The following is a 25,523-nucleotide window of genomic DNA, read 5'->3' as shown; positions in this document are numbered from 1 at the left end:
AGACTGTTTAATTTCCTTCTAATGTTCCTCAGGAAACTCATCCAATTATTTTGCATCCTTGACACCTGCTTTCCAGTGTAAATGGCTTTTCTCCAGAATCATGTCAGATCTTTTTTGGAGTCACTGCTTGTCTCTCTCAGGTAAGAAGTGAACCATATTTCAGTCTACTCCAATGTGCATTATATGTGGGATGCTTGCTTTTTTTTTTGGAGGAGAGATACCAGTTTTTCTGTTGTACTATGCCTTTTTTTCACTGTTTGTTTTCTCTATCTCTGTGCAGGTTAAAAATTACTCTTTGGTGGTTTTTCTTGTTGTGTGTCTTTGTCACCCTTTTTTCTCTTACGTTCTTGCTTATTTGGTATTTAAAAGTTACAAGTAATACATTAGCCAGCCTTGTAAATGGTGTGCTGTGGATTACTAAAATTCTTCCAGCTGAAGACAGCTGGGTGCACAGAGCTAAAAGGCTTTTCTGCCTTCCTTTTAGGTTTCATCTGAAGACCGAAGTACGCTGTGGGCTTTGATTACTTTTTATGGAGGGAATTGCCAGCTGAGCCTCAATAAGAAATGTACTCACTTGATTGTGCCTGAGCCAAAGGGGGTAAGAGTTTATTACATGTACAATTCTTCTTGTAGCTCTCATTTGCTTTCAAATAGTCAAAAATTTTCATCTGCCTGAAGTTAGAATTCTTAACACTGTTGATTAACAGCTAAATTCAGCAAAATTAGGCATTGCAGCTATTCAGTTTGCACTTATTTTCTGCATGGCTTTAAGCTTGATTAATTTAAAAGATGTCCAATTTCACACTGGTATTTGAATTCCTGTTTGAATAAAGAATTTTATTCTTTATCTTGTTTGTCTTAGCCTAAATTTGATATGTCACAGTCATTAGTGATTGTGATTATATTATAAATCCACAGATACAGAATCAATGAAGAAAAACAAAGGACAAAATTGAAATATTGAAGAATAAAACATGGGCTGGCACTGGGAGAAGAGAAAGTGCGGCTATGGGAAAGGAATGCTTTTCCTTCTTTAAGATATAGGAACCTTTGTAGGGCTGGGTTCTTTTTTGGTGAATTTGTGTGTGTGTTGGTTTTTGGTTTTATGGGGTGTTTCTTTTTTTTTTTATTAAGTACTTGATATTTCTTCTGTGGACTGCTCAGAAGGGTGTATTGAACACCATTCTAGTTATCCCTTTCATCACAATAAAATATAATGCTTGGGCAAAACTTAATTACCTAAAATTTTGAAAGGAAATGAACCAATGAAATATATTAAGAATCATACCTTAATAGCTTACTTAAAAGCTTAAATAATAAGATTTTTAGAACAAAGGATGTTGTCTTTAGCTTGCCAGTCAAGAAACTTAAGTTTTAGCATTCTCTCTCTGTAGGATACAAATATTTTAATGCACACAGTCGTTTAATGGGAACAATTTTATGGGATTATTACTTTTTGCTTCCAGTCCTGCTGCTCTGATACACTACAAGGGAAACTGCAGCAGTTTGTAACAAGAACAGTTCTGTCACTAGGAAAACCTACATGATTGCTCTGACTAGATACAGGATGATAAAACAAGATTGTTAGTAATTCTCACCAGAAGGAAATAATAAAATCTTGTGTCAGCAAATGAACTTGATTTCACCTCCAATCTCTTTATTGTGTATGAATGACAGTTTCATTGTAGGAAATCACTTCAGAGAATCACAAAATTAATTTCCTTTGAATGTGCTTGTTGTTAATTTATGTTGTTTGACATAAAAGAAAATACCAGCTCAATCATTTCTAAATATTAGATCCTGAAATAAGTTTCAAATTTTCAAAAGAAAGGTTTTTTTTCTGTACTGTTCTGATGTATGTGAGGGGTTTCCATTAAAGAAGATATTAGAATAAATAGGACACTGATTTTGTGTCTATTCTATTTATTAGGAAAGGAAACAGTGAAGCTTTAAGATTTAAGCTGTATTCTTGCTGAAGTGCTTTTCTTCAGTGATCAATTTTTAAATATTTGTCTCTACTTCATTATGAAATTCTGACTTTTTCCCCAAACGCATTTTCATAGTGGGACTGGGGTTTTTTTACTTTTTTCTTAGAGTGGATAAAACATAAACTGTATTTAGACTTGCCTTAATGTCCTCCTAAAATCACATGCTTTTTGGTATTGACCATGATGTTCCTCGCTGCTGGGTTGGAATATTTTGGTGATTGGGTTAAAGAAGAATTTTGCAATTGAAGGCATTCATCTTCTGCAGTTGTGTCTTCTGAGTCCTTTATAGTGTAAATGTGGAGAATTTGGGGGTTTTTGTTTTAATCTCTCGGAACTTGTGGTTCTGCACAGTATAAGTCCTGTTGGATTTGGGTGAGATCACTCTCTGGTATTGGACAGTGTCCTTGTAATCTCCCTCTCCGTGCTCTAGCCCAGATCTCAAAGAACTTACTTGGGATTGTTTTTGTCTTTAAATAATTTTTTTTCCCCCCCCAGGAAAAATATGAATGTGCTTATAAACGGGACAGCATTAAAATTGTGACCCCAGACTGGGTACTGGATTCTATAGCTGATAAGAGTAAAAAAGAAGAGACTCCTTATCATCCTCGTTTAATTATATACGAGGAGGAAGAGGAGGAGGAGGAGGAAGAGGAGGAAGAAGCAGAAAATGAAGAACAAGATTCACAAAATGAGGCTAGTACTGATGAAAAATTATCAAGCCCAGCATCTTCTCGAGAAGGATCACCTTTGGGTGATCAAGCTTTTTCACCAAAATCTACTCCTGCTGATAAGGCAAAAGGGGAACTGATGTTCGATGATTCTTCCGATTCCTCTCCAGAAAAGCAAGAAAGGAATTTGAACTGGACACCAGCTGAAGTCCCACAGGCATCTGCAGCAAAGCGTAGGTTGCCTCAAGGGAAGGACTCTGGGTTGATTAATTTGTGTGCCAATGTCCCACCAGTGCCAGGTAACATTTTGCCTCCTGATATGAGAGGCAACCTCATGGCTTCAGTCCAAGGTGCCCAAAGTTCTGACCGCCAGGAAATGATGGCCACGTGGAGTCCAGCCGTGCGGACGTTAAGGAATATTACTAATAGTGCTGATATTCAGCAGATTAATAGACCATCAAATGTAGCACATGTAAGTGTTGGATTTTTAATTTATAAGCTATTGGACTTTTTCTTAGGAACTATAGTGTCCAAGATCTTCGGTTTCCTTTTGCTGTTCTTGAAATACCCAAAGTTAATACTTCCCCTTATTACTTAAAATTATAGCCAAATTAATAATTTCCCTGTAATAAGTTATTTAATTTCTAGCAGGTTCACAGAATGCATTTGGAAAAAACATTTGGAAGAGTAAAGTTATGTATAACTACAGCATGGTTTAGATTTTCAGTAAGGACTTCTTTGTAAGAGAGGGAAAAACATTAATTTAGAATTATTTTGCTAGTTTAGGAAACCTGGTTTCCTATCCTTCTAAGTTCTCAGTGCAAGGAATTGTTTATGCTATAAACACATGAAATTGTGGAATTGATTGTTTCCACAGTAGGTTCAGTTCTATACTTCATTGTTCTGCTGGGCATATTATGATGGAGAAGTCGTAACTTACACTTTCTTATGCCACTTGTGTGGTTGAAATAATTCCAGCTCTTGTGTTGAATGTATTTCTACAAGAAAATAGAAAGCAAGTGAGCATGCTGCACCTGCAGCATTGAAATTCTTAGATGTTTGTGGGAAGGGAGTATTAGTAAAGTAGGTGCTGGTAAATGTTGCACATTTCTTTTACTTCAGTAATTGCATTGGTGCCTCTCCTTAGATGTTCATCTGATGGTAAAACTTTGAAAGGTGCCAGAGTAGTATAGAGGCTTCCAGCCAGAACTTAAACACACAGTGTGGAGTCACTCAGAAATGTTGATTCTGTGCTGGTTATATGACATCTGAATACAAAATGGAAATAAAGGCTTTATTTTAAATCTGATTAGATTCCTCTTCTCAGTGCCTTGAATTGTTTAAGGGCTCAGACTTCTGGGCAAGGCCTGAGTAGAACTGCCAGGCATTTGCTCAGTTGGCCAGCATGGGTATGCCATATGCTCTGCAGCCCAGTCACTGTGCTGTCAAATACACATCAGTGGTGTCCCTGTGGAAGTATTTCTCTGTCAGCAATATTTGCAGAGCTACAGGGCACTGGTGGTTGTGTGCTTTGGCTTGTCTCTGCTCACCCAAAATCTGCTGGAGCAGGGGCTGGATTGTGATGTGCAAGGGTTGTACCAAGCACTCTCTCAGGCTGCTGGGCCAGCTCCAGCATGTGCAGAAAGGCTCTGCATCTTAGAATTGTGAATCTGCTTCCTAGAGGGAAGAATACCAGTTGTACCTTTTCCCCCTATAACTTCTCTTTTACTTTCTGCCCTGAATAATGAGTTCAAGTCTTAGTGAACATTCTTGGAAAGTTAGTGTTTAGTTTGAACCTCAGATTTCTGCCAAGTAGCAAAATCTATCATTGGGTGCTTACAGATACATAGTTACTTTCTGGATATAGCCATAGAATGCTTTTGAAGATTTTATCCCTTTATTTTGAAGTCCATGTCTTGAAGCTTCTGTAATTTTGGCTTTTGCTACTTGTTGTGGAGAGAAGCTCCTCACGCCAAGCCATGGAAACATTTTTTGTGTTTGTTATTTTTAGTTATTGAATGTTTCTACTGTGGTGCTGCCGAGACATGGGTGATGCAGTGATAGTCATGGCTGCACATGTGTGCGATACCAGCACGGAATAATAATCAGAATTATTTAGATTACATCTGAGATGTTTTGATGTGCACTGTGAAAACACTTGAGCCACCTCTGATGGAGAGTTGATGGATGGTTGAGAGGATACAGTAATTGGCTTTGTGCTCTAGTGATGGGCTTTGATTCCTCTCTCACACACGCACGTCGCTGACACTGTGTGTGTTGAAGTAGTGAGGGTGAAGGAAACAAGCTTTGCAGGATTCATCAAAGCTGATTTCATGTTTAAAAGACTTAATGAATGGCAAGTCTAGAATTTCCTATTGCTCCTTCTGATTTGTAATAGGTAGTTTATATTAAAATACTTTAATAAATATGTAGAACTCATCCTACTCTATTAGAACTTTGCCTAATTTTCCTTTTTCTGATGCATAAAAATTTGCTTCCTAACTTGTGTCTGCTTAGTGTGAAATGATTTTTCTCTTAACAGTGGGTTATACATTTAAAAATAAAATCAAATTCCAGATTACTTCAGCACTCTATAAACCTAAAATCTAGTATTCTTAAGGAGGTTAGCTTGTTTTGGGTTTTTTTCCCAAGAAACCCTTAGTGCTCAGCAGATCAATGTGGTTTTTTTTTTTTTTTTTTTTTTGGTATTGAGATTAAAAAGCAAGCTATATATTCCTGAATTGGTTCAAAAGAGAATAAGTGTTTCAAACAGCACTAATTAATGAAGGTATCATTAACAATTTTTAAGTGTAAATAGGATTGTGGAACTGAATTTAATGGGCCAGCGTGATTTTAAAATTAATACTGCAGTTGATCAATGTAATTATTAATATAGTGTTAATAGTCATAATGTTGTTGGAAAAATTATTAATAATACAGGGATGGGCTTTAATCTTAAATTTAACTAAAATGTGCATTGCTGTTTATTAGGAGTCACAAGCAGCTCCACACTTCTCTTTGTGTAAGTTCTGTCTTTTCATTCTGCTATTAGGCAGGTTAAGATTTTTGTTTAGGTCACAAGGTATTTAGGTGTAGGGTTCTTTTCTTTTAGGAATTGTATTTTCCCAGTAGTTCTTTAAATATTTTTAAAACCGAATGACAACCAAAAGGTCACAAAAATAATCTTTGTTTTCTAGATATTACAATCACTTTCAGCACCTACAAAAAGTTTAGAACAACAAGTAAATCATAGCCAACAGGGACATCCAAATGTGGTGCTGTTTAGTCAAGTGAAACTAACACCAGAGACACATTTATTGCAGCAGTCACATCAAGCACAGCAGCAACAGCACCATCCTCTCTTACACCTTCAACCTCAGCAACTTATGCAGCTCCAGCAGCAGCAGCAGCAACCCCAGATCTCTCAGCAGTCTTTCCAACAGCAGCAGCCTCACCAGTTTCCCCAGCAGCAGCAGCAGCAAGTGCATCAGCAGCACCAGTTCTCCCAGCAGCAGCTCCAGTTCCCGCAGCAGCCGCTCCACGCGCAGCAGCAGCTGCACCGCCCTCCACAGCCGCTCCAGTTCCAGCAGCAGCATGTGCTGCAACAGCAGCTGCAACAGCTGCAGCAGCAACAGCACCAGCTGCAACAGCTGCAGCAGCAGAACCTGCAACAGCAACAGCTGCAACAGCAACAGCTGCAACATCAGCAGCAGCAACTGCAGCAGCAGCACTTACAGCGACTGCACCAGCAGCATCAGCAACAGCAAATGCAGAATCAGGCAGCGCAGCACTTAACTCAGACACCTCAAGCACTACAGCTTCCAGTTGCAGCCCAGCAGCCACAACACCACCAGCAGCAACAGCAGCAACTGCAGCAGCAGCCGCTTTTTGGGCACGATCCAGCAGTGGAGAGTTAGTAAATTATTGCCTTCTGATCCTGCAAAAGAGTAGCTAATGACATGAAGTGGGGTAGAATATCAAAAAGTAATGCTGTGTTTACAGGATGGGATTGTAAGAAATGCCACTCATGACTCAGAACTGGTTTTACTGTTTTTTAGGCAAATACTTAAATAATAGCTAATGATGATCCAGCAATCTGAAAAGCATGAGTGCTGAGAACATTCTCTTTTCAAATATACAGTTGATATGACAAGCACACAACCTATACTTTCAGAACAGTGTTAGTAAATTCATAGCAGAATTGTTTTAAAACTTTTTTTTCCTTTGGGAGAGGGGGAGGGGGAAGCTTTCAAACAGCTACAATTGCAGAAATACAAGTAAATTATTGAAGATTCAGTATCAGAAAATTGTCACACCCTCCTTTGAAGTATAGTAGAACTGAAAGCTTTTTGATTGTTTTGGCTGTTCATAGCTGATCTCTATAAAAAAGGAAGTGGTCTTATGTTTTCTTTTTGGTGACCCTTCCTTTTGCCCCTTTAGCCCCTCTTCATCCAAGAAAAAAAAAACTACCCTTAAGAAAATCATACTATGGGTTGAGCTGTGCCTTAAAGGCTTTCAGCTTTGAAATTTTGGATCCTACTTTTTCCAAGGAGGTACACCTAGGAGGTTTATAACCTGGTAATAGGAGGAGGTCAGTGTAGCAAATGTGTTCTGAGATTAACTCTTCAGACTTTTAAGTATTTAATTGTTCTTTATGTGCCAAACTATTTCAGTTCCAGAAGAGTATTTCCTACTGGGCTGTGTCTTTGCAATTGCTGATTACCCAGAGCAGATGTCTGACAAGCAGCTGTTAGCGACCTGGAAACGGGTAAGATTGTGCAGTGTTTCTAAAAAACTATAACATAATGCCATAGTCCCTAAATTCTAAAAGAAACCATTGGAAGTACTTCAACACTGTTCACTCTTCTTTAGGCATCCTTCTGTGTAATTCTTCTGTTACAAACTAAAAAAACATTATTCAACTGCTGCTGACCAGAAAAAGTAATAGAAATACTTCAGGTGTGCAGCCTGGTTGAATTAAGTCTTCAATCAGAACATGATCTAAATAAGCCTTAACTATTTCCCAGTTATTTATGCTTTAATCAGGCAGCTGTAGTACAGCAAATGTAATATAGCATCGCTGTCTAGCTTTAACTTGATTGTATAAAAACATTCTTTTTTGCATATAATTTTGGCATTTAGTAGCCTGTGAGGTATCCACCTGAGTGAATAAGATGGAAGAATAGAGTGTTTCTATTTTTTTGCCAACTTCTATTTTTCAGAAAAATCTGATTGTATCCTTTCCTAAATAAGAGGACTTTGATGTTCTTCAGAAACTTCTGATGGATTTTATAGTTGAATTTTCCCTACAATTTTGCATAATCAAGTAAGCTGTTGACATTTTTAACAGCACTTGTCTTTATTGCTGAGATAGAATTGAATAGTTCATGAAAAATTGTTTAATAGTTATACTGCACAAAATAAAAGACATGAGAAGGGTTATATTTGTTTATATATCTTTATTTCATTTTTTTTCCATTTCTTCTAAAAAATAGACTTTTTGTTCAGTGAAAAGCTGCATATTTATTTTTGTTTTTTGTTTACAAAATTGTTCTAAAGCTAGATAACAAACCTAGTTTTGGGGGGTAACTCTTCAGTGAAGTGGTGCTAATAGTGTCAGTATCCTAAAGGGTGGACTTTAATTTCAGACTTTTTGTTTCTTAATGTGATGTAAAAATAGTTATATCCTAGAAGTTCTGTGTTTACTCTCTTACCAGATCATCCAAGCACATGGTGGGACAGTGGACCCAACCCTCACGAGCAGATGTACTCACCTTCTCTGTGAAAGCCAAGTCAGTAACATGTATGCTCAGGTGAGCCAGCTGGGAACCTGCACTGGTGCATTGTTTTCATTTTATCACTGGAAAGGCAGGGCTTTGCATTGTGTGCTTCATGCTTAGACAGCAAATGTAAAGTTTCTCATTACGTGTTCATTATGATTTGTGGTTTTTTGGGGTACAAACTTTCATAGTTCATGTAGTAGGCTTGTTCCAGAGAGCACTAAGGAAGATGCTGTGAGAAAGAGGAGTCTAAAATGTAGAGAAAAACAATTAAAATCCAAGGTTTGATTTGTAGAAAAAGTGTAAAAAAAAAAAAAAAAAAGTATTTGGGTTTTAAAAGCTGTTTGTGCCTGTATTCCTAGGCTTTAAGAGAAAGGAAAAGATGTATTACAGCACACTGGTTGAATGCAATCTTGAAGAAGAAGAAGATGGTCCCGCCTCATCGAGCCCTTCATTTTCCAGTGGCATTTCCACCAGGAGGAAAGCCATGTTCTCAACATGTAAGAAGGAAAAGCTTACTTTAAAAGAATGCTGGCTTCATTGCTTGCTTCATTCCATGAGCAGTATTAAAACAGAGCTAGAAACGGAGCTTTAAACATTTCTTTTGCCTTGGAAGAAAAGCTTCTGTTAATCTTAAGGTGCTGTGTTGATGTGGTGCTGCTGCCAGGTGTTTCTCAGTGCTTTGCAAATCTCCCTGAGTTCAGAGTGGTGAGGAGTAACACCTGCCTTTGTGAGTTACTCTCTGAGACACCAAGAGGCAAAGATTGCCTGACTTACACATAGCATGGTAGCAGCAATCCAGGCTGCACAGTTTATAGCAGCAGAGCAGCAGCGCATCTAACAGCATGTGCTTCCTTACCATAACCCAGGATTTTGAGAGGATTTTTGAGGGTTTTTCTTAGTGCTTAGCAGATACCTAAATTAGGAAGTCTATGCTGCTAATCAGAGGATAGGAGGTCACAGTTCCATTGCTGGTGCAATGAGTAGCTGTGAAAGTGGAATTTTGTGGAATTCAAAAACTTCAGTTCATTAAGAGGCATCTTGGAATGTACTACACTGTATAAACCAAGATGCCAAAGTATGTCTTGGCATTGGATTTCTTTGTGCTGGATGCAGACATATGGGATGATGGCCTTGCTAATAGCCTGTCCTGATTGACATAAAAATACAGATTTGGGAAAATCAGAGTATAACAACATGTGTGTGTACTCAGTGGTTAGTAGTAAATGTAATATGCAATGTAATAAACACAGTTTTAAACAGAAATACTGTTGCCTTTCCCTAAAGAAAAAGTGAGAATGGCAAAACCAAAAAGCTGTCAGGATTAAAGATAATAATGGAAGATGTGGAATTACAGTTCACCACCTATGATCAGCTGGCACAGTTTATTTGGCTTCATTGCAAAGTAGAGCACAGTTCTCAGATTTTTAGAGTAGAGCAAGTATGTGTAAGCATTTTTTGTGTGTGTACCTCTATGTAAATAGCAGCAGAAGGAAGATGGCAGACCTGTGAAAAGCAAATTAGCTCTGAGCTCTTCCATAATAATGCTGTGGTCTCTGTAAATAAAAAAAAAAAAAAGATGACCAGAAGAATGAAAATTATTCTTCCTGAGTCAGAGCTACTGCTAGAAGCCTGAAATTTTTATGTATAAACAAATCACTTTTAAGTTGTACTGTTTGTATCCTACAAGCCACACTTTGAGTGTTTATACACCATGCTGTGCATTTCACTGTAATGTAAAGAATTAGTCATGGAAAAATATTTTGCATGGGAGTGTTTTGTAAGTACCATCAATGTTCAGTTACTTAAAACTGTCTTTCTGTCTGCAGATAATCTCTGTGACAGGATTTGTTGATAGTGACAGAGATGACCTCAAGCTCATGGCCTACCTAGCAGGTGCCAAATACACGGGCTACCTGTGTCGCAGCAATACAGTTCTCATCTGTAAAGAGTAAGTGCTGCACTCCAGTCCTTGCTTTCTCAGCAACCTTTTCCCAGTAGTGCCTCTCTGAATGTGAGATGCTACGTATGGCTCATTGTAAGAGTGTTAATTGTAATCAGTTCTGCAGTTTGATAACAGTAAACTTAGTGATGTTGTTTCTTGAACTAAATTACAGCACATATTAAGTGATAAATTTGGCCTTCTGAACATAGGCAAAACAATATTTTCTGTTTTATAGTATTCTTAAGTGATGCTGTTAGATCATCCATAAATAAAATACTGGCTTGTTCTGACATGTAGAACAAAAGCATTTTTTGGAGTATCTCCTCTGTCACAGTTAAAACAAATAATAGACCAATAAAAACCACTGATATTTTAGGTTTATTATTAGAAATCGCTATTTTTACTGATTTCTTTGCAATACAAATGCTTTTTTTTCTTCTCTGCCCACCAAGGGCCAGTGGGTTGAAGTACGAGAAGGCCAAGGAGTGGCGGATCCCGTGCGTGAACGCGCAGTGGCTCTGTGACATCCTGCTGGGGAACTTCGAGGCGCTGCGGCAGATCCAGCACAGCCGCTACACCGTCTTCAACCTCCAGGACCCGCTGTGTCCCAGCCAGCACCTGGTGCTCAACCTGCTGGGTAAGTGTCACAAAACCCTCTGTTCTGCAGCATTTTTGTGTCCCTGTTTCATCAGTAGGAGCGTGTTTCCTCTGGTGCAAATAAGTTGGCAATGGTGTCATTTTTGTTCTGTTCTCCATTCCCTAGATGCTTGGAGAGTCCCGTTAAAGGTGTCGCCAGAACTTCTAATGGTATGTTGAATTACTGTATATATACAGCTGTTTTGATAAGATCACTCCTTGCCTGTGCTGAAGCTCCTGGTTGTACTTTTTGATAATGTTCTATTTTATTTTGAGGAATCTGAGAAATAATAATTTTGCATAATTAAGGAATTCTAGTGAGATACACAGAATGAAGTTGCTGTTGACACACCTTGGGCTAGATGTTTCATTCTTCAATTTCTACATCAGACCTTTAGAAAGGGCATAGTACTTTTTAAATCAGTACCTAACACTCCGTAGATGAGACCACATAAGGATTTTTAAGACAGAACACCCAAAATCAGTAGGAATTTTGTTAGAATATTGACTAAATTTTGTGTATGATACATAATGTTAAGTTAAGGGTGGAACTACTTCATATCACCTTCTGATACATACTAAAAACTAAAACCATGGGCATATATACCATGTATTTTAAATTTTAAAAATATACCATGCATACTAAAAAGTGTAGTTGATAACCCTGAAAAATCAGCAGGAATGAACAATGAAAAATTGTACCTTGAAAAACATACAAGAGAAGTAAATTTTTGTCATGAAGGGTATTCTGTGAACTATGCAAAATGTAAGTTTTCTGCGTATTCAGAATAAGCTGCAGTTTCCATGTCAGCTCTTACACCTATCTTATGTTTTTGTATTGTAAATTTTCTTCCCATTTCAGATAATTTTTCACGGTATGCCTTGATGTAGGTAAACTTGTACTACAGGTGACTTTCAGATAACATTTGATGTTGCACAAAAGCATTTTTCCTCACCTCTTGTGTTTGGATCACTTGTATCTCAGTCACTTTGTAAGCTCTTCAGAAAAGAGCTGATTAATAATTCTGAAAATGTAATTTGTAGCAATGTTTTAAATGGGGATTCAGGGCACTGTCCCTTGATTACCTTTCAGCTCTCTTTTCCTGACCATAAGTTTGAAACATTCTTCTTATAGACCCTTGTGGATTTGTTTCATGGGCCTGTAGGAAACTCACATTTAGAAAACAAAATGCTTTTAAAAATTAGTTGTCTTCATATTTTCCTGAAGATGGCAAATATTCTGCTGTTAGAAAATAAAAAAGTCCTTGAGAAGATTCAGTAAGCAGTATTAGTATTTAAAATAGCTTTTAACTAACTCAGTTTTGGTTTTCTTGCCACCATCCTTTGCATCCACATAGCAGTTGAGTGCATCTTAAAACTGGATACACTCTTTGTGTCGGTCAGTCACACCAGGATTTTGTCCATGTTTTGTCTTGTGTAGCAAATGGAGACCTCAGGGGCTGGATGGGTAATTTAGTACCTGCCCTTCTGTATTTATATGGAGACACTTCTTGCCCGTGTGAGGTGGGAATTTTGTGACTTAGATTGAAAGGGGCTTTAGGAACCAATCTAGTCCAGGTGTCCACACAGGAATGTGGTTTGGTAATAGAAAATGCTGGGCATGTGGAAGTGTCAGGGAAGACAAGGTACTTCACTGCCTTCACAGCAGGCATTTCTATTTGTCTTGGGGTTTGGGGTCTTCTTCTGAGGACAGCTGTCTTGTCAGATGCTGTTGATGCCATTTATGTCTTGCATTTTCATAGTTTAAATGTCTATCAAAATGTGAATGTGTGCACTTTTCTTTCCAGCTGCTCATACTATGTGCTGTCTAGCATAAAAATGCTTGGCCTGAGAGCAGGGAACAAACCCCTGTGGCTTGTTCCTCCCAAAGGAACATTTCCACAGCAAGGCTAGTACAATGCTACCTGTCTTTCTGGTCTTGTGCCTCTAGCATTCTTCATTAAATTTCAGGTATTGAAGGTTAAAAAGAAATAGATGTCACACACTCCTGAACCTGGGAGCTGTGGTTTCAAGTTACTCAGACCAAACAGAGCCTAAAAGCTACATTTGATCACCCTTGGGCACATGCTCTAGAGGCTGATTTGATACTCGGGAGGTGGCACTTTCTATCCAGCTTCTGTTTATGTACTTAGGGAACTTGAGTTTAAACTGTATTTTTTGGGATATTACCATTCTGTGAAATTTAGCACCAAGAAGAATATTGTAGTCTCCATGTACTTAACAAATGGACAGGCTTTTCAGTCTCCTTCTCATTTAATTCATTGGCTTTTCCATTGATAATTAACAATGTTATTTAAAGGGAGAAAGTCTCATGATATTTTATTTGGTGTGCACTTTCAGAGTTACCTAAGTTTGTGGAGAAGTTTTGGCTGATGCTCAGCTTTGCTGTTGGGCTTGTTGTGTCAGTAGTAGGTGCCCCATGTATTCAGCAGGGTGAAATTTTCATTAGTGATTAGAAGTCGATTTCCTTCTTTAATTCAGATCTAAACATGTAACTGGTCTGATTTCAGGGTGTGAGGTTGCCGTTGAAACCAAAGCAGAATGAATCCAGTCTTCAGCCGTCTTCCAAAAGAGCAAGGTAAGAACAGCAAGGAGTCAATGCCCGTAATCCTTAATTGACTGTTCCTCAGAAGTGTCAGCTGCCCATCAGCCTGCGCCATCCTGCACCTTGCTCAATGAAAAACCTGTCAGTGGGTTTTGGATGTTGCCAGTTCCTCCGCTGGCAGGAATAAAACAAACTAAGAGAGTTGGGAGAGTGCAGAAAGAGGAGAATATCTCATGTTCTTTGCATGGTGATTTTTTTTTTTTTTTTTTTTTTTTTCAGAAAAAGTTGTGCCTAATTCTCATTCATTTGGGTCACTCTATTGGTGAAACTTGCAAAAGTGTGCATGTCTGATTTCAACATTACAGTTCTGCAGCCTTGGGCCTAAAATTCACTTTCTGTATTTCCCATATTCTGTAGGATTGAAGACCTGCCACCACCTACTAAAAAACTCACCCCTGAGCTGACACCAATGGTGCTCTTCACAGGATTTGAACCTATGCAAGTGCAACAGTACATTAAGGTGACTTTCAGGCTTATCTCTTGTGAACTACATTGAAACATCTGACAATTTTTTTAGGGATGTTGATTTTCTGCTAAGACTTGATAAGCATATTCCTGGTGGATAAAAACCAATACTTACCGGCCCTGAGGTTAGGGCAGGTTTATGTGAAATGAGTTTTATTTGGTAGCTGTTTTCCTTTAGTTAACTACTTTACACTACTGTGCTACTTGCTTTTTCTTTCTGTAGGACTGCTTTAAAAAGCAAGAAAGCCCTTTCCACATTTGTTTTTAAATTAGCAAATTTCATGACCAAAATTAGGTAAGAAAAATAGTGATGGTTGTTCTGGATAAGACCCAGTATTCTTCTAGTGGGGTTGCTGTCTGTAGTGCCAAATGCTTCAAAGACAGCCGATGACAAAGCTTATGGCAGGTGTGAGATCTTCTGTTCCCTAATAAAGCTGTACTAAAATGCACATCATTTATAACATTCAGATAATGAGAAGTAAATGAGGCCTTGTTTGAGTCTACTACATTTCTTAGAAATACACACTTGGATGTCCTCAAAAATATAAAATATTTTCTTTATTACACCTATACTTGTTTTTAAAGTGTTTCAGCTTCAGAAGTTTTTTTTCTCTTGCAGTGTGTGCATTTGAAGCTTGATACTGAATATTTTGGGACATAAAATGTTTCTCAGTGTATCTCATAAAGTTCTAGTATGAACTTCTTGTTTTCTGTCATGTTGGTACCAGGTTAATTGTACAGAGACTCTGTTTTGGTAACAGCTATGGCTCACAAATTAAATCAGCTTCAGCCTCAAAACTTATGAAGTTGACTGTAAACCTGGCAGCACTGATGCTATCAAACTTTGCAGAGTTTGGATCCCTAACTGGGGCTGGATGCTCCTCATTTTCTTGAGATGGAGGAGTAATCTTTGTACCTGTATGGCCAAAGGGTCCCTTCCACATCAGGGTGGAAGTTTTGCAAGGTCTGCACTCACAGGTAGAAGTGCTTCAGGTGAACACAGAAAAGCAGCCTTTGCCTTTCAGAGGGGTGCAATGTCCTGTTCACAGGGTGTTTATTACCAGGAAGGAAGTAAATAGTGGAGATGTTCAGTGTCACTGAATAATATTTTCATGGGTCATCTTTATGCAAACCATCAGAGCATGATAGAGAAGAGCTAAAAGCACTGTCCCTGTCCTGTGTGCTCATCATTATCAGAGCAGTGGAGTGCACAGGGCTGCCAGAGACCTCTTAGGCCTTCTAACCTAACTAACTCTTAGGCCTTCTTGCTTTGGGATTCCCAAGCATTCATGCAATAAAAACTGTTAAAGGTTTATACTTATAGATATTGGCATGGGTTTTATTTATTTGTGCAAAATGTTTGTCTTAATCAGAAATTAACATGGTTAATAAAGCTGTCCAAATATTTTTTCATCCTTGAAATTTTTATGAGGGGAGCACTCTTTATCTCTAACACCTATGGTAATCTCTTGTGCCTCACCAGCTCATTCATTGTGTTGCTCATTCCTTCAGATAATGACTGGCTTAATTGATAAGATAGCAACTGTGAGGAGCTAGTTTGAGTTTGGTGGCTTAAACCAAGGAAAAGGGAATAGTTGCTCAGTATCATCAAAAATGCATGTGAAATATGTGTTTTTCATGAGATGCTTTTCTCTTTAAAGAAAAGCCTAGCAAAATTAAGTTTGCTGTAGCTACAGTGTGTACTGCATCTTCCCTAGAAAATAGCAAAATTATTATAAATCCTTATTATTGCTAACTTAAATTTTAATATCCTGTTCACTGAAAAAAAAAATCAATTTCTATTGCACAGTTAGTTCCTTGCTTAAAAAAAGCACAACCCAAAATCAAAAAACTGCAGAAGCAGGAAATTGTTTACAATCTTGCCAGGTGATATTTATGTCTGGAAATACCTGGATTTTCAGTGGCTGTAAAATCTGTCAAATTAAATCAACTTGAGTAGAGGAATCACTGTAACACAGAAATCTACATTTACTGTTTCATTAGGAGCTTAATTTTAAATGATGTGATAATACGGTATTTAGCTTATTTTTTCCTCCATTTTTTTAACAACTATTGCATTCTGGTTTGTGTTTTGTACAACTTTCAGAAACTGTATATCCTTGGAGGTGAGGTAGCAGACTCTGCCCAGAAATGTACCCATCTAATTGCCAGTAAAGTGACCCGAACTGTCAAGTTCCTGACAGCAATTTCTGTAGTCAAGCACATAGTAACTCCAGAGTGGTTAGAAGAGTGTTTCAAATGCCAGAAATTTGTTGGTAAGTTAAATTAGTATCAATTCCTGTAGTAGAATAAATGTTCATTGATGTATTTAAATACACTTTGTTGTTTTGTCTTCTGAGTTCAGTGTTTCTTACCAGTTTTCTAAAGACTTCAGCTTTTGAAAGCAGAAATTTTAATTCTACAGCAAATCTGATTGTCATCGTTCACACCTCTTGAAGAATAATTTGCAAAGTTTTTAAATAATGATATTAGCAGCTAGTTTATATTCCACTTGAGTTAGAAGGTTGTCTTAGTATGCTGAAGCAAAGCTGTCACAAGAATTATGTGGTTTTTTTAAAACAAGTTCTCTTTCAGCAGAATATTTTGTTTCATTTAGTTTTCATTTATTTTAATACAGTTTCTTTCCTCTTAAATGAAAGAAAAACATGCTTTAAAAGCTCTTGTTAGGGTCATTAAATGATTGGATATTGTTAGGCATTGTATTTCTTTCTTAGGTAGCCATTTTGTGGATTTTTACCTGTGGCTGCATTATTTTTTAATTCACCCTTTCTGAAAGGGTGATGATTTGGTTTATGATTGTTTTGTGCATTTTATATAATTATAAGAAGAAAACGTATAACATCACTGGCCAACCACTGTAAAGATTTGAATCTATGGATCATTAACTAATAAACCAGTAAACATTTTTAGATATCTCAAGAAGGTAATTTCCTTATTTCAGCATCAGTGAACTGAGAAACTGATTAATTTGAAAACTCTTAGAAGATGAAAAAATCAGAGGGATTTAGGATGACTGTTGTATCTAGTACTTGAAGTACTTTACCTATTTAATGAAATCAGGTTGATTTGTAGCTAATGAGCTGGTTTCAGTTTTGTCCTTGCTGTAATGATGGAAAATATGGCAATTGTTTACAAAAATTGTCTTAATTGTTTTTTTGTCCCTTGGAAGAGTATGAACACTGTCTCTTGAAAGTTGTCAGAGTTGTCCTTGGAAAGAGCAGTTTGTTCTCTGTATGCTATTTTGGTTTTGGTTTTTAGACTTAGAGGTTTTGGATTAAATTGGATTTAGAAATGTGTTTGACATAGCTTTTGTGGAAAGATAAAGACTGAAATCCCATCTGTAATAAAAAAAGAAAAATTGGGTGAATAACAGAACGAATTAAACAGATGGAAGTTGTTTCTGTTAATACTGTATGAGGATTTGAAGAGAGTTTCTGGGCTCCCATAGGTGGTCACAGTAATTTGAATTTAAACTTAATCCTTCTGCTTGATCATTCTCCTTTGCAGAGAATAAAAAAATAAAAATGTGCAAGTACCTCCAATAAGTTAGAAAAAGGCACTTGATAAGACAGTGATTGTTGTTAGGCATGCAAGTGTAAAACATAGTTTAATTATCCAAGTATTTGGTAGTCATCTTTGTAAGAAGCCTAATGAAGAGGGATATTTTAATCATGTGAAATTCTAGAAGATATCTGCTATTCAGAGCTACTCTGCCACCAAGATGTTCTGCTCAGATTCCCTCCTGAGCCGTGGGGATGTCTGTGTTTTGTGTGCCACATCATCAGTCTTTCTTTTTCAGATGAGCAGAACTTTGTGCTCAGAGATGCTGAAGCTGAGGTGCTTTTCTGCTTTAGTTTAGAGGAGTCTCTAAAGAGAGCACAAGTAGCTCCACTGTTCAAGGTATGCAGTTTACCACAGCATTTAAATACTTGGGAGTTTTTCAGCCTAATTTTTTCAGCATTGGGACCACAGGTTTTATAGCTGAAAGCAGTAGAGCAGGCTGGCATATAACATGAAACACTTGTAAATTTTCATTTTGATTTTATGCCTGTTTTCTGCCTAAGCATTGGGGTGATGTAAACCCTCTGAATGACTGGATCCTGTAGGTGATAACCAAACAGTCTCAATATGTTTGTTCCCTCACAAAATTTAGAACATTGCTCTGCTACTTGTAAAAAGCCACTTATGGAAGGGACTTTCTTTCTTTGTTTTCTCTTTTCTTTTTTACACCAGCCTCATAGTCAAAGCACTTGCCCATAAAAATGGGAATCTGAGAGTGAGTTTGCCCTTCAGCCTCAGGGAGTTCTAGTGTGAATCTCCTTGGAGACTACATTTCCACCAGGCTGTTTGCTGGGATGGTGCAAGGTGTTTTCATGCCTCTGGTTAAAATTACATTACAGTGCAGAGAGGTATCTGGAGATCTAATTGCTAAAGATTCTTCAGCCTAACTGAATTACAGACTGTTTATGGAGGTAAACCACCTAAAACAGGTTTTTTTTTCTACCTGTAATGAGTAAAAGGATCTATGTCTTCTATTATGTCTAAATGCTACATTTTGCTCTCAGTTTTAGAGATTAAATAGCAAGATGTTTTCTGGTTTTTTTTATTCCTGGCTGATAAACAGAGATAATCTACTTTGTGATTTGGTCACTTATCTCAGTCAAGTGGTAGAATAATTTTTGTCAGAAAGTAATAAATTGGGTGTTAATTAAAAGGTAAAATTTCTTTTGTAACACTTGAGATGTCCCTGTGCTCAAAGGGTGAGGAGCATTGTTCTTATGTGTCTTACCAAGCTGCACTTGTTACTTTACAGATGTGGAAATAGGCACACCTGAACTGCTCAAATTCATCAAAATTGTGCATTTGCCCCTCCAGGGCAAGCACCAGCAGTAATTAAGGACAACTCATCAACTGATGCATCGGTGTCCATAAGCCCAAGCCCAGTTTACAAAGCCTGCCATGTTGTATAAAGGAAGTGTCACATGACATTAAAACTTCAAGTGTTGCAGAAATCAGTAAACATAATAATGCTTTTTCTTGTTCTTCCTTTTCTCTTTTTAGGGAAAATACTTCTACATTACACCTGGAATTTGTCCCAGTCTTTCCACCATGAAAGCTATTGTGGAGTGTGCAGGAGGAAAAGTATTATCTAAACAACCTTCTTTTCGAAAACTCATGGAACATAAGCAGAATAAAGTGTGTTGAGTGTTGCTTTGTAAAATTTATTTATAATACCTTGCCATGTTCTTCTGAGCTAACCATTACTTTCTTTCCTTTAGAGTTTGCCAGAGATAATCTTGATTTCCTGTGAAAATGACCTTCATTTATGTCGAGAATATTTCGCACGAGGCATAGGTGGGTATAAGCTTTTGTTGTGATTGAACAGTGTAACTATTACTATGATATTTTTTTTTCTATTTCCCAGTTGTTATTATTATACAGATACAGAGATCTTTTGAACCTTTCAGATACTAATAATGGAATACAGGGACTATCCTGCAAACAATGGAAAAATCCAAACCAGCTGTTTGCTGGATATATCTAAGAGTTATTTTATAAGCAGAGCACCATAAACTTTTGAATTTAGCAACAACTGAAACATCAGTGTGTTACCAACATTATTCTCATCCTAAATTCAAAGCACAGCCCTGTACCAGCTACTACAAAGAAAATTAACTGAAACCAGGGCACCATCTCAGTATTCATCAGCTGAGTTAGGGGTTTTCACTTCAGTTATTTTCACTTCAGTGTAGAGCCCCAAGAAGTGCTGTATTTAGTAATTGTGCCAGGTGCAGTGTCAGGTATGAGACACCTGCAGAATGAGGCAGAATTTCTGTGTAGGGTGTGAACTGTATGAATTCTGATATTTCCAGATGTCCACAATGCTGAGTTTGTCCTGACTGGAGTGCTTACTCAAACACTGGATTATGAATCATATCCTTTTTGTGTAAAGACATTCTGCTGCTTAGGGGGAGTATGGTTTATTAAAAGTTTTTCTTAATTAGGAACTAATTAATTGTAATTTTTTAGGATATGTAATGTTTACTTGGTAGGAGGGTAGTTTAACACTCAAGAAATTCAACATGGAATTACTTTTTGATAGGAAATACTTCAAAGGAGAAGGAGGGCATAGTGGTCACAAAGGACTAGTAAATATTAGTAAATAGTAGAATAAATTAGTAAATAGTAGACTATTAGGCAATGGGAAAAGAACTTGCCACTAAGGGAAATATTTGACACCAGTTAGTTTCAGATGAGGGAAGCAGCTTTTTCTGTAGATTATAGACCCTGTTTGATAAATGCAGTGGAGGGACCAGTAAGGCCTCTGTGTTTTTATGCATGTTTTTTATAGAATCTGTATTTTGCTGTAATTTCTTACAGTTGTTCTTCCTTAACAAGCTTACATATAAATTTACTTGATGGATAGTAAAAATGCCTTACTGCTCCGGAATCCTTGGAGCATTATATCTAGCAGTTCAGCCATTGTACAAAGCAACTAGAACTTCCTGTGGATGCTGTTTTCCAGCTGTTTTCCTAGGGATGATGAGCAGTTTAAAGCAGGAAAGCAAAAATAAACTGCATCTTTTTTAGGATGTGTAATTTTATTATGCTGAAACATAATTTACTATGTTTTGTATTATACTACCATTTTAAAAGAGCCCACTTTAGGTATCATGATGAGCCCATTTTTAAGCATTTTAAAATAAATTATGGTACTACAGCCAAAAGTGTAATTTGGATGTAAAAATAAAAGGGCTTGCTATCTATTAAATTATGGATGTCAAAGATGAAGATGTTTTGTACTTTATTTTTATTTCTTATACTCTATTTTCTTTTATATTGATATTTTGCCCACATTTGAAATAAATGTACTTTTAAATGTTTTACTCTATATTTTAGTGGTCGTTCATTTTTTTTGAATACTGTGCAAAAATGGCACTCTGGTAAGAGTAAATTACTCAAATCTTTTTCCAAGCAATGTGAAATTATTTTAAGCTTATTTTACCAGGTATGTTTTAATATATGAATCCCAGTGCTTTAAAGGGAAATAATTGTAAATGTATATATGTGTTTTTACTGAAGCAGAGAAGCAGCTTGAAGGAGAAACTATAACCCTGCATATTCCACTGTTGTGATAACTTTCTGTTTGTATAGTGAGTTTTACTAAATAAATATTAAAAAAACAGTCTCCTGAATCTATATTCAGTGGTATTTCCTGGAACACACACAGTTCTAATAATCTGATTTGACCATTTTTATCAGTTTAGATTCCAGTAGATGAAAAAGTGATCCTAAAAGCATTTATTTTCTTTCTGATCATCAAGACAATTCAACTCTGATGCTGTATAGACAAGTGAGTATCTGCACTCTCCCATCAGTGAAATTACTGATTTCAAATCTCTTTTGTGCTGTGGCTTGGATTTACTGATTCTGTTGCCTTTCTCCCAGTGCCTTGGTTGAACAAAGTGCTTAAGTGAATGACAAATAGCTGCTGTAAGAACACAGTGGTAGTAAATGTCAAGATGAGTGAGGTCCCACAGAGGTCACTGTGTGCCTGTTGCCTTTTATTGCTGCCTCTGGTTCCTCAGCTGTGTCCGTGTCCTGAGCTGCTCCTGTGCCTGGCTTTTATTTTGGGAGCAAAGTGGGTTACCTGAGGATCACAGGAATGGTGGCATTTCTACCAGTGTGACTTTTGTAAGGTGGCAAAGTGAGATAAATGAGAATGTTAGACTTTGGTCACAGTGGTTTTAAGTGAATGAAAGGTTACAAAGGTGTGGTGAGGATGGAAGGAAATAGTACTTTTTCACAAATGCTATTTATTAATGTCAGGGTTCTGTGTTTATTCTTAGTGTAATGTTCAGCTCTCTGAAGTGCAGCTTCCTTTTCATTATGAGACAGATGAGGGAAAAGTCTGTAATGTGGTGACCTAAGGTTGGAAACTGATGATATGTTTTTGTGTTTTAACTTTAAAAATAGTAAAAAAAGGAGGGACTGCAGTGGGAGTTAACTGTTGGTTGATGAGTTGTGGTGCAAATTACTTAAATTGTTCAGACGTGTATCCTGGCAAGTCTGGTCTCCCTGTCAGTGGAAGGAGAGAACATCTCTGAAACCTGACTTAAAGAGCCCTGCTGAGACACGTCTCTCAACAGTTCAACAAAGTAGTTTAGTTATCTGAATCTTTCAGAACACAGAAAATAAATAAAGTTAATCCCACCCTAAAGAACGTTGTAATACATTGCATGAATACTATTTTTACTGGAGAAATAAATGCACCTTTTTTCACACTTAAGAATGTAATACTGAAATGATCTAAATCTGTGTTAATCCCTTTGAATGAAGAGATTTTCTTCATTGTACTCATTACCAAGTGGCAGGAAGATTTTTTGAGTGCCTTTTCATTTAAGACAATTATCAGTTGCAGCTTTTGAATGCTTGGCAGTTCTGTGGCACACAGAACTTAACTTGAATGGATATTTTATACCTGTCATACATTCAGCAAGTTTTCTGCCTGCCTTCCCAAAGATGTGTTGTCTTACTAAGTGTAAATGGTGCTTTCAGAGAGACACAGGTGTCAGGAGTCAGCTCAGTTGTGCACAGAATTGGGCTCAAGGCCCATGACATTGCCCCACTGGGTCCTAGGAGCTAAAACAGCTTGGTGCAGGTGAGAGGCAGAGGGAAAAGGGGTTTGGATGTGTTGGCAGTTCCACCCTCAGCAGTGTAGACTGCTCCACTCCATAATGCATTTATGCTCGTGAGGACTTCTCAGCCTCTTGTAGGATTGGCTTCCTCCACGTTTTCTACAATGAAGCAATGTTGAGGATATGTAATACCTTTGCCAAGAGCTGTTAAGAGTTAAGACATGTGAATGCAGTAGCATCTGCAAGGTAAATTTGCTCACTAAAACTATCCAAAATGCTGTCAGATACTGCATAGAGAAGCTTGAAGAAAACCAAATGTGATCATGGAACAAATGAACCCCATGGGAAACATAAGTGGTAATGCATCTGTTTCATGATCAGTGAAGACAGTGTGTTTATTTAGCCAACATACAAGTATGACTGATTTGATTAACCTTTCAATTAGAGTGAAAAACACAACCTGCCAAGAAACAGTCTTTCAAGAACCACAGGAGCTGTCCAGAGCCAACTGGCTTGCACAGATGTTACTGTGTGTGATTAGTGACAGAGAAAGGTTTTGATGGAGTATTCTGGTACAGCATTGCTGTTAGGATCATGCTTTTGCCTTAGTGGAAGGTTGTAATACTCAAGCGTCCCTTTGATCCTGTCCTCTGTATCGGGGGAAAAAAATAACTTTTCATGTTGTCACAGAAGATCCATAATACAACTTGAGTGCTGTAGAAAACCTGTTCTGATAAAGTAGTTATTTAAAGGTAAATGTAGAACATGTCTAATAGCAAAGACATTCCATCAGTTAGGGATATGTTGGAAGTCAAGCTCACATGGTCTCCACTTGTTACTGTGCAGCTTTCTGTTCTGTGTGTCATCAAGTAGAATTGTGGAACTGATTTCCAGAAATACATCTGGAGTAGACCTCTGGAGGTTAAGTGCCCAGTATCTGGAAGGATGGAGGTACTACAACCTCTGTGGGCATGTTGTTTCTGTATTTTGCTACCCTCAAGAAAATAAATAAATCATCTTTGTGTTTAGTCAGAAAATCCAGTGTTCCACAAGTGGCTGGTGATGCTCGTTTCATCCCCACACGCCCTCTGTCGGAGTCTGGCTCTTACCTTCTGTTCGTGAAGCACAGGAGGCTCCTCCCAAGGGACAGGCATGGTTGAGAAGCTTCCTCAGTGGGATAGAGGAGCCTTCTCTGGAGGACTGAGCCCTCAGGAGATGAGCTCTTCAAAGGGAATTTTAACCTGCATAGTATGTATGCAGACAAGTGTGAAGACTGAGGGATGCTTGGGAAAATACTCCCACCTTCACCAAAAGGATACATTTCTCTGATCCTTGAGCAGTGTTTTGTCAGAAATAGACCAGGCTGGGTCTGCCAGGGAGGAAGCATCAGTAACAGGGCACTCCAGACAGCTTTGAGTGGGTTTGTCCTTGTAGCAAGCTATACCGAAAAGAAAAACAAAGAGTATTTTAAGTTCAAGAGGCTAAATTTTATTAATATGTCAACCAAAAGACTTTTAAATGAGGCAGCTCTATCAAAGAGATGGAACAGAAGTTTCCCTCCCTGCTTTTTGTGTCTTCATAGGACAGATACTCACTTAATTCCATTTAACTTGGAGTGTTGTGGGCAATTACACAGCCCTTTCTGGTGACAGGAATTTTCTCCTTACAGATAACTGCAAACATCTTAATAAGCAAATAGAAAACCTCACCATTTTCACGACTGTTGGGATTTGATACTTAAACTTGATAAACTCACAGCTTTTTATTGACAATGGCTATGTCATACAGTCCCTTCCTGACTCTGTGAGAGAAGATAGAGAAATGTCTTTGTCAAAAAAAAAAAACCCACAAAAAACCAAAACTATTTGAACTGTATTTGTGAAGGCTGGATTAACCCCTGGAGCCCCAAAGAGTGGAGCCCATCAGCCTTACCCAGAAGAGCCCTCTGAAAAAAAATACATACTTCAAAACAGCTCAGAATTTTCTATGTTCTGTTAAAGCAATGAAATATTTTCAAAGGAGAAAGGGAGAGAAGAATGTGATTTTTCACATGACAATTGTGGCTTCCAGCCCAGCATGGAGAGAGGCAGACTGGAGCCACCAGGCCAGCCCAGAGAAATCTGAATTGCAGATAAGTCAGGAGGGGTTAAGCAGTTCCTGAGCTCTGCCGGGGCTGGGAGCTGCAAGGCTGTGACAGATGTGACACAAGCCAGCTTTGTTCTGCCTGCAGTGACGTTCTGCTGCTCAGCTGGGACAGTGCAGCCACAGAGCCTTGGGTGGTGACTCACCAGCCTTCAAACCTGGGTATTGCTGTAGCTACACAGATCCTGCAGACAGATGCAGTTTGTGGAGAGACTGCAGATGTGACTGAAATGCACTGGAAGAAGAAGGGAGGGATCAAAACACAGGCACTTCCTCTTCCAGCATCCTTTAGCTGAGGGGCTGCACAGTTACAGCTCACATCACCTCAGGGGAGAACGCGGAGGAGCTGTGCTCCAAGGCGTATTGAAGTCACCTCTCCAGCAATGTTTCAAACACAGCAAACCCGTGCAACTCCACCTGGACAGAGTGAGACTCTCACCTCCCTGCCAAAGCCAGCACCTTGCTTCTCATGCAGTGAGTGTGTTGGTCAGTCCAGTGCTTCCTACTCTCACATTTCATACTGCTTCTGCCCCTTGCTCCTTTCCCCTCTTTGCCTAGAGAAGGCTGCAGTAGCCATGAATTAAACTTTCCAGACTCTCTAGCTATTGCTGGG

The 25,523-nt window shown here is 38.1% G+C and overlaps 1 protein-coding gene across 1 annotated transcript in view; it reads left to right on the top strand.

Annotated features, from left to right (window-relative positions):
* Positions 1-21,315, top strand: part of PAXIP1 (PAX interacting protein 1) — a 31,596-nt gene extending 10,281 nt beyond the window's left edge. Inside the window, exons 4-21 of the mRNA XM_053989100.1 lie at positions 77-140; positions 485-598; positions 2,484-3,128; positions 5,854-6,568; positions 7,330-7,424; positions 8,374-8,469; positions 8,799-8,936; positions 10,266-10,387; positions 10,834-11,018; positions 11,145-11,188; positions 13,549-13,616; positions 14,001-14,103; positions 16,216-16,384; positions 17,929-18,029; positions 19,191-19,325; positions 19,409-19,484; positions 20,003-20,067; positions 20,538-21,315. Of these exons, the coding sequence (XP_053845075.1) occupies positions 77-140; positions 485-598; positions 2,484-3,128; positions 5,854-6,568; positions 7,330-7,424; positions 8,374-8,469; positions 8,799-8,936; positions 10,266-10,387; positions 10,834-11,018; positions 11,145-11,188; positions 13,549-13,616; positions 14,001-14,103; positions 16,216-16,384; positions 17,929-18,029; positions 19,191-19,325; positions 19,409-19,484; positions 20,003-20,067; positions 20,538-20,549 (2,947 nt within the window). The 3' untranslated portion in view covers positions 20,550-21,315. The remainder of the gene's footprint in view (positions 1-76; positions 141-484; positions 599-2,483; positions 3,129-5,853; positions 6,569-7,329; positions 7,425-8,373; positions 8,470-8,798; positions 8,937-10,265; positions 10,388-10,833; positions 11,019-11,144; positions 11,189-13,548; positions 13,617-14,000; positions 14,104-16,215; positions 16,385-17,928; positions 18,030-19,190; positions 19,326-19,408; positions 19,485-20,002; positions 20,068-20,537) is intronic.
* Positions 21,316-25,523: the final 4,208 nt, after the last annotated feature.

This window comes from Vidua macroura, chromosome 1, assembly GCF_024509145.1.
Source record: "Vidua macroura isolate BioBank_ID:100142 chromosome 1, ASM2450914v1, whole genome shotgun sequence".
NCBI lineage: Eukaryota > Metazoa > Chordata > Aves > Passeriformes > Viduidae > Vidua > Vidua macroura.
Note: the sequence above shows the minus strand (reverse complement) of the source record. Positions and strands in the feature narration are given on the sequence as shown.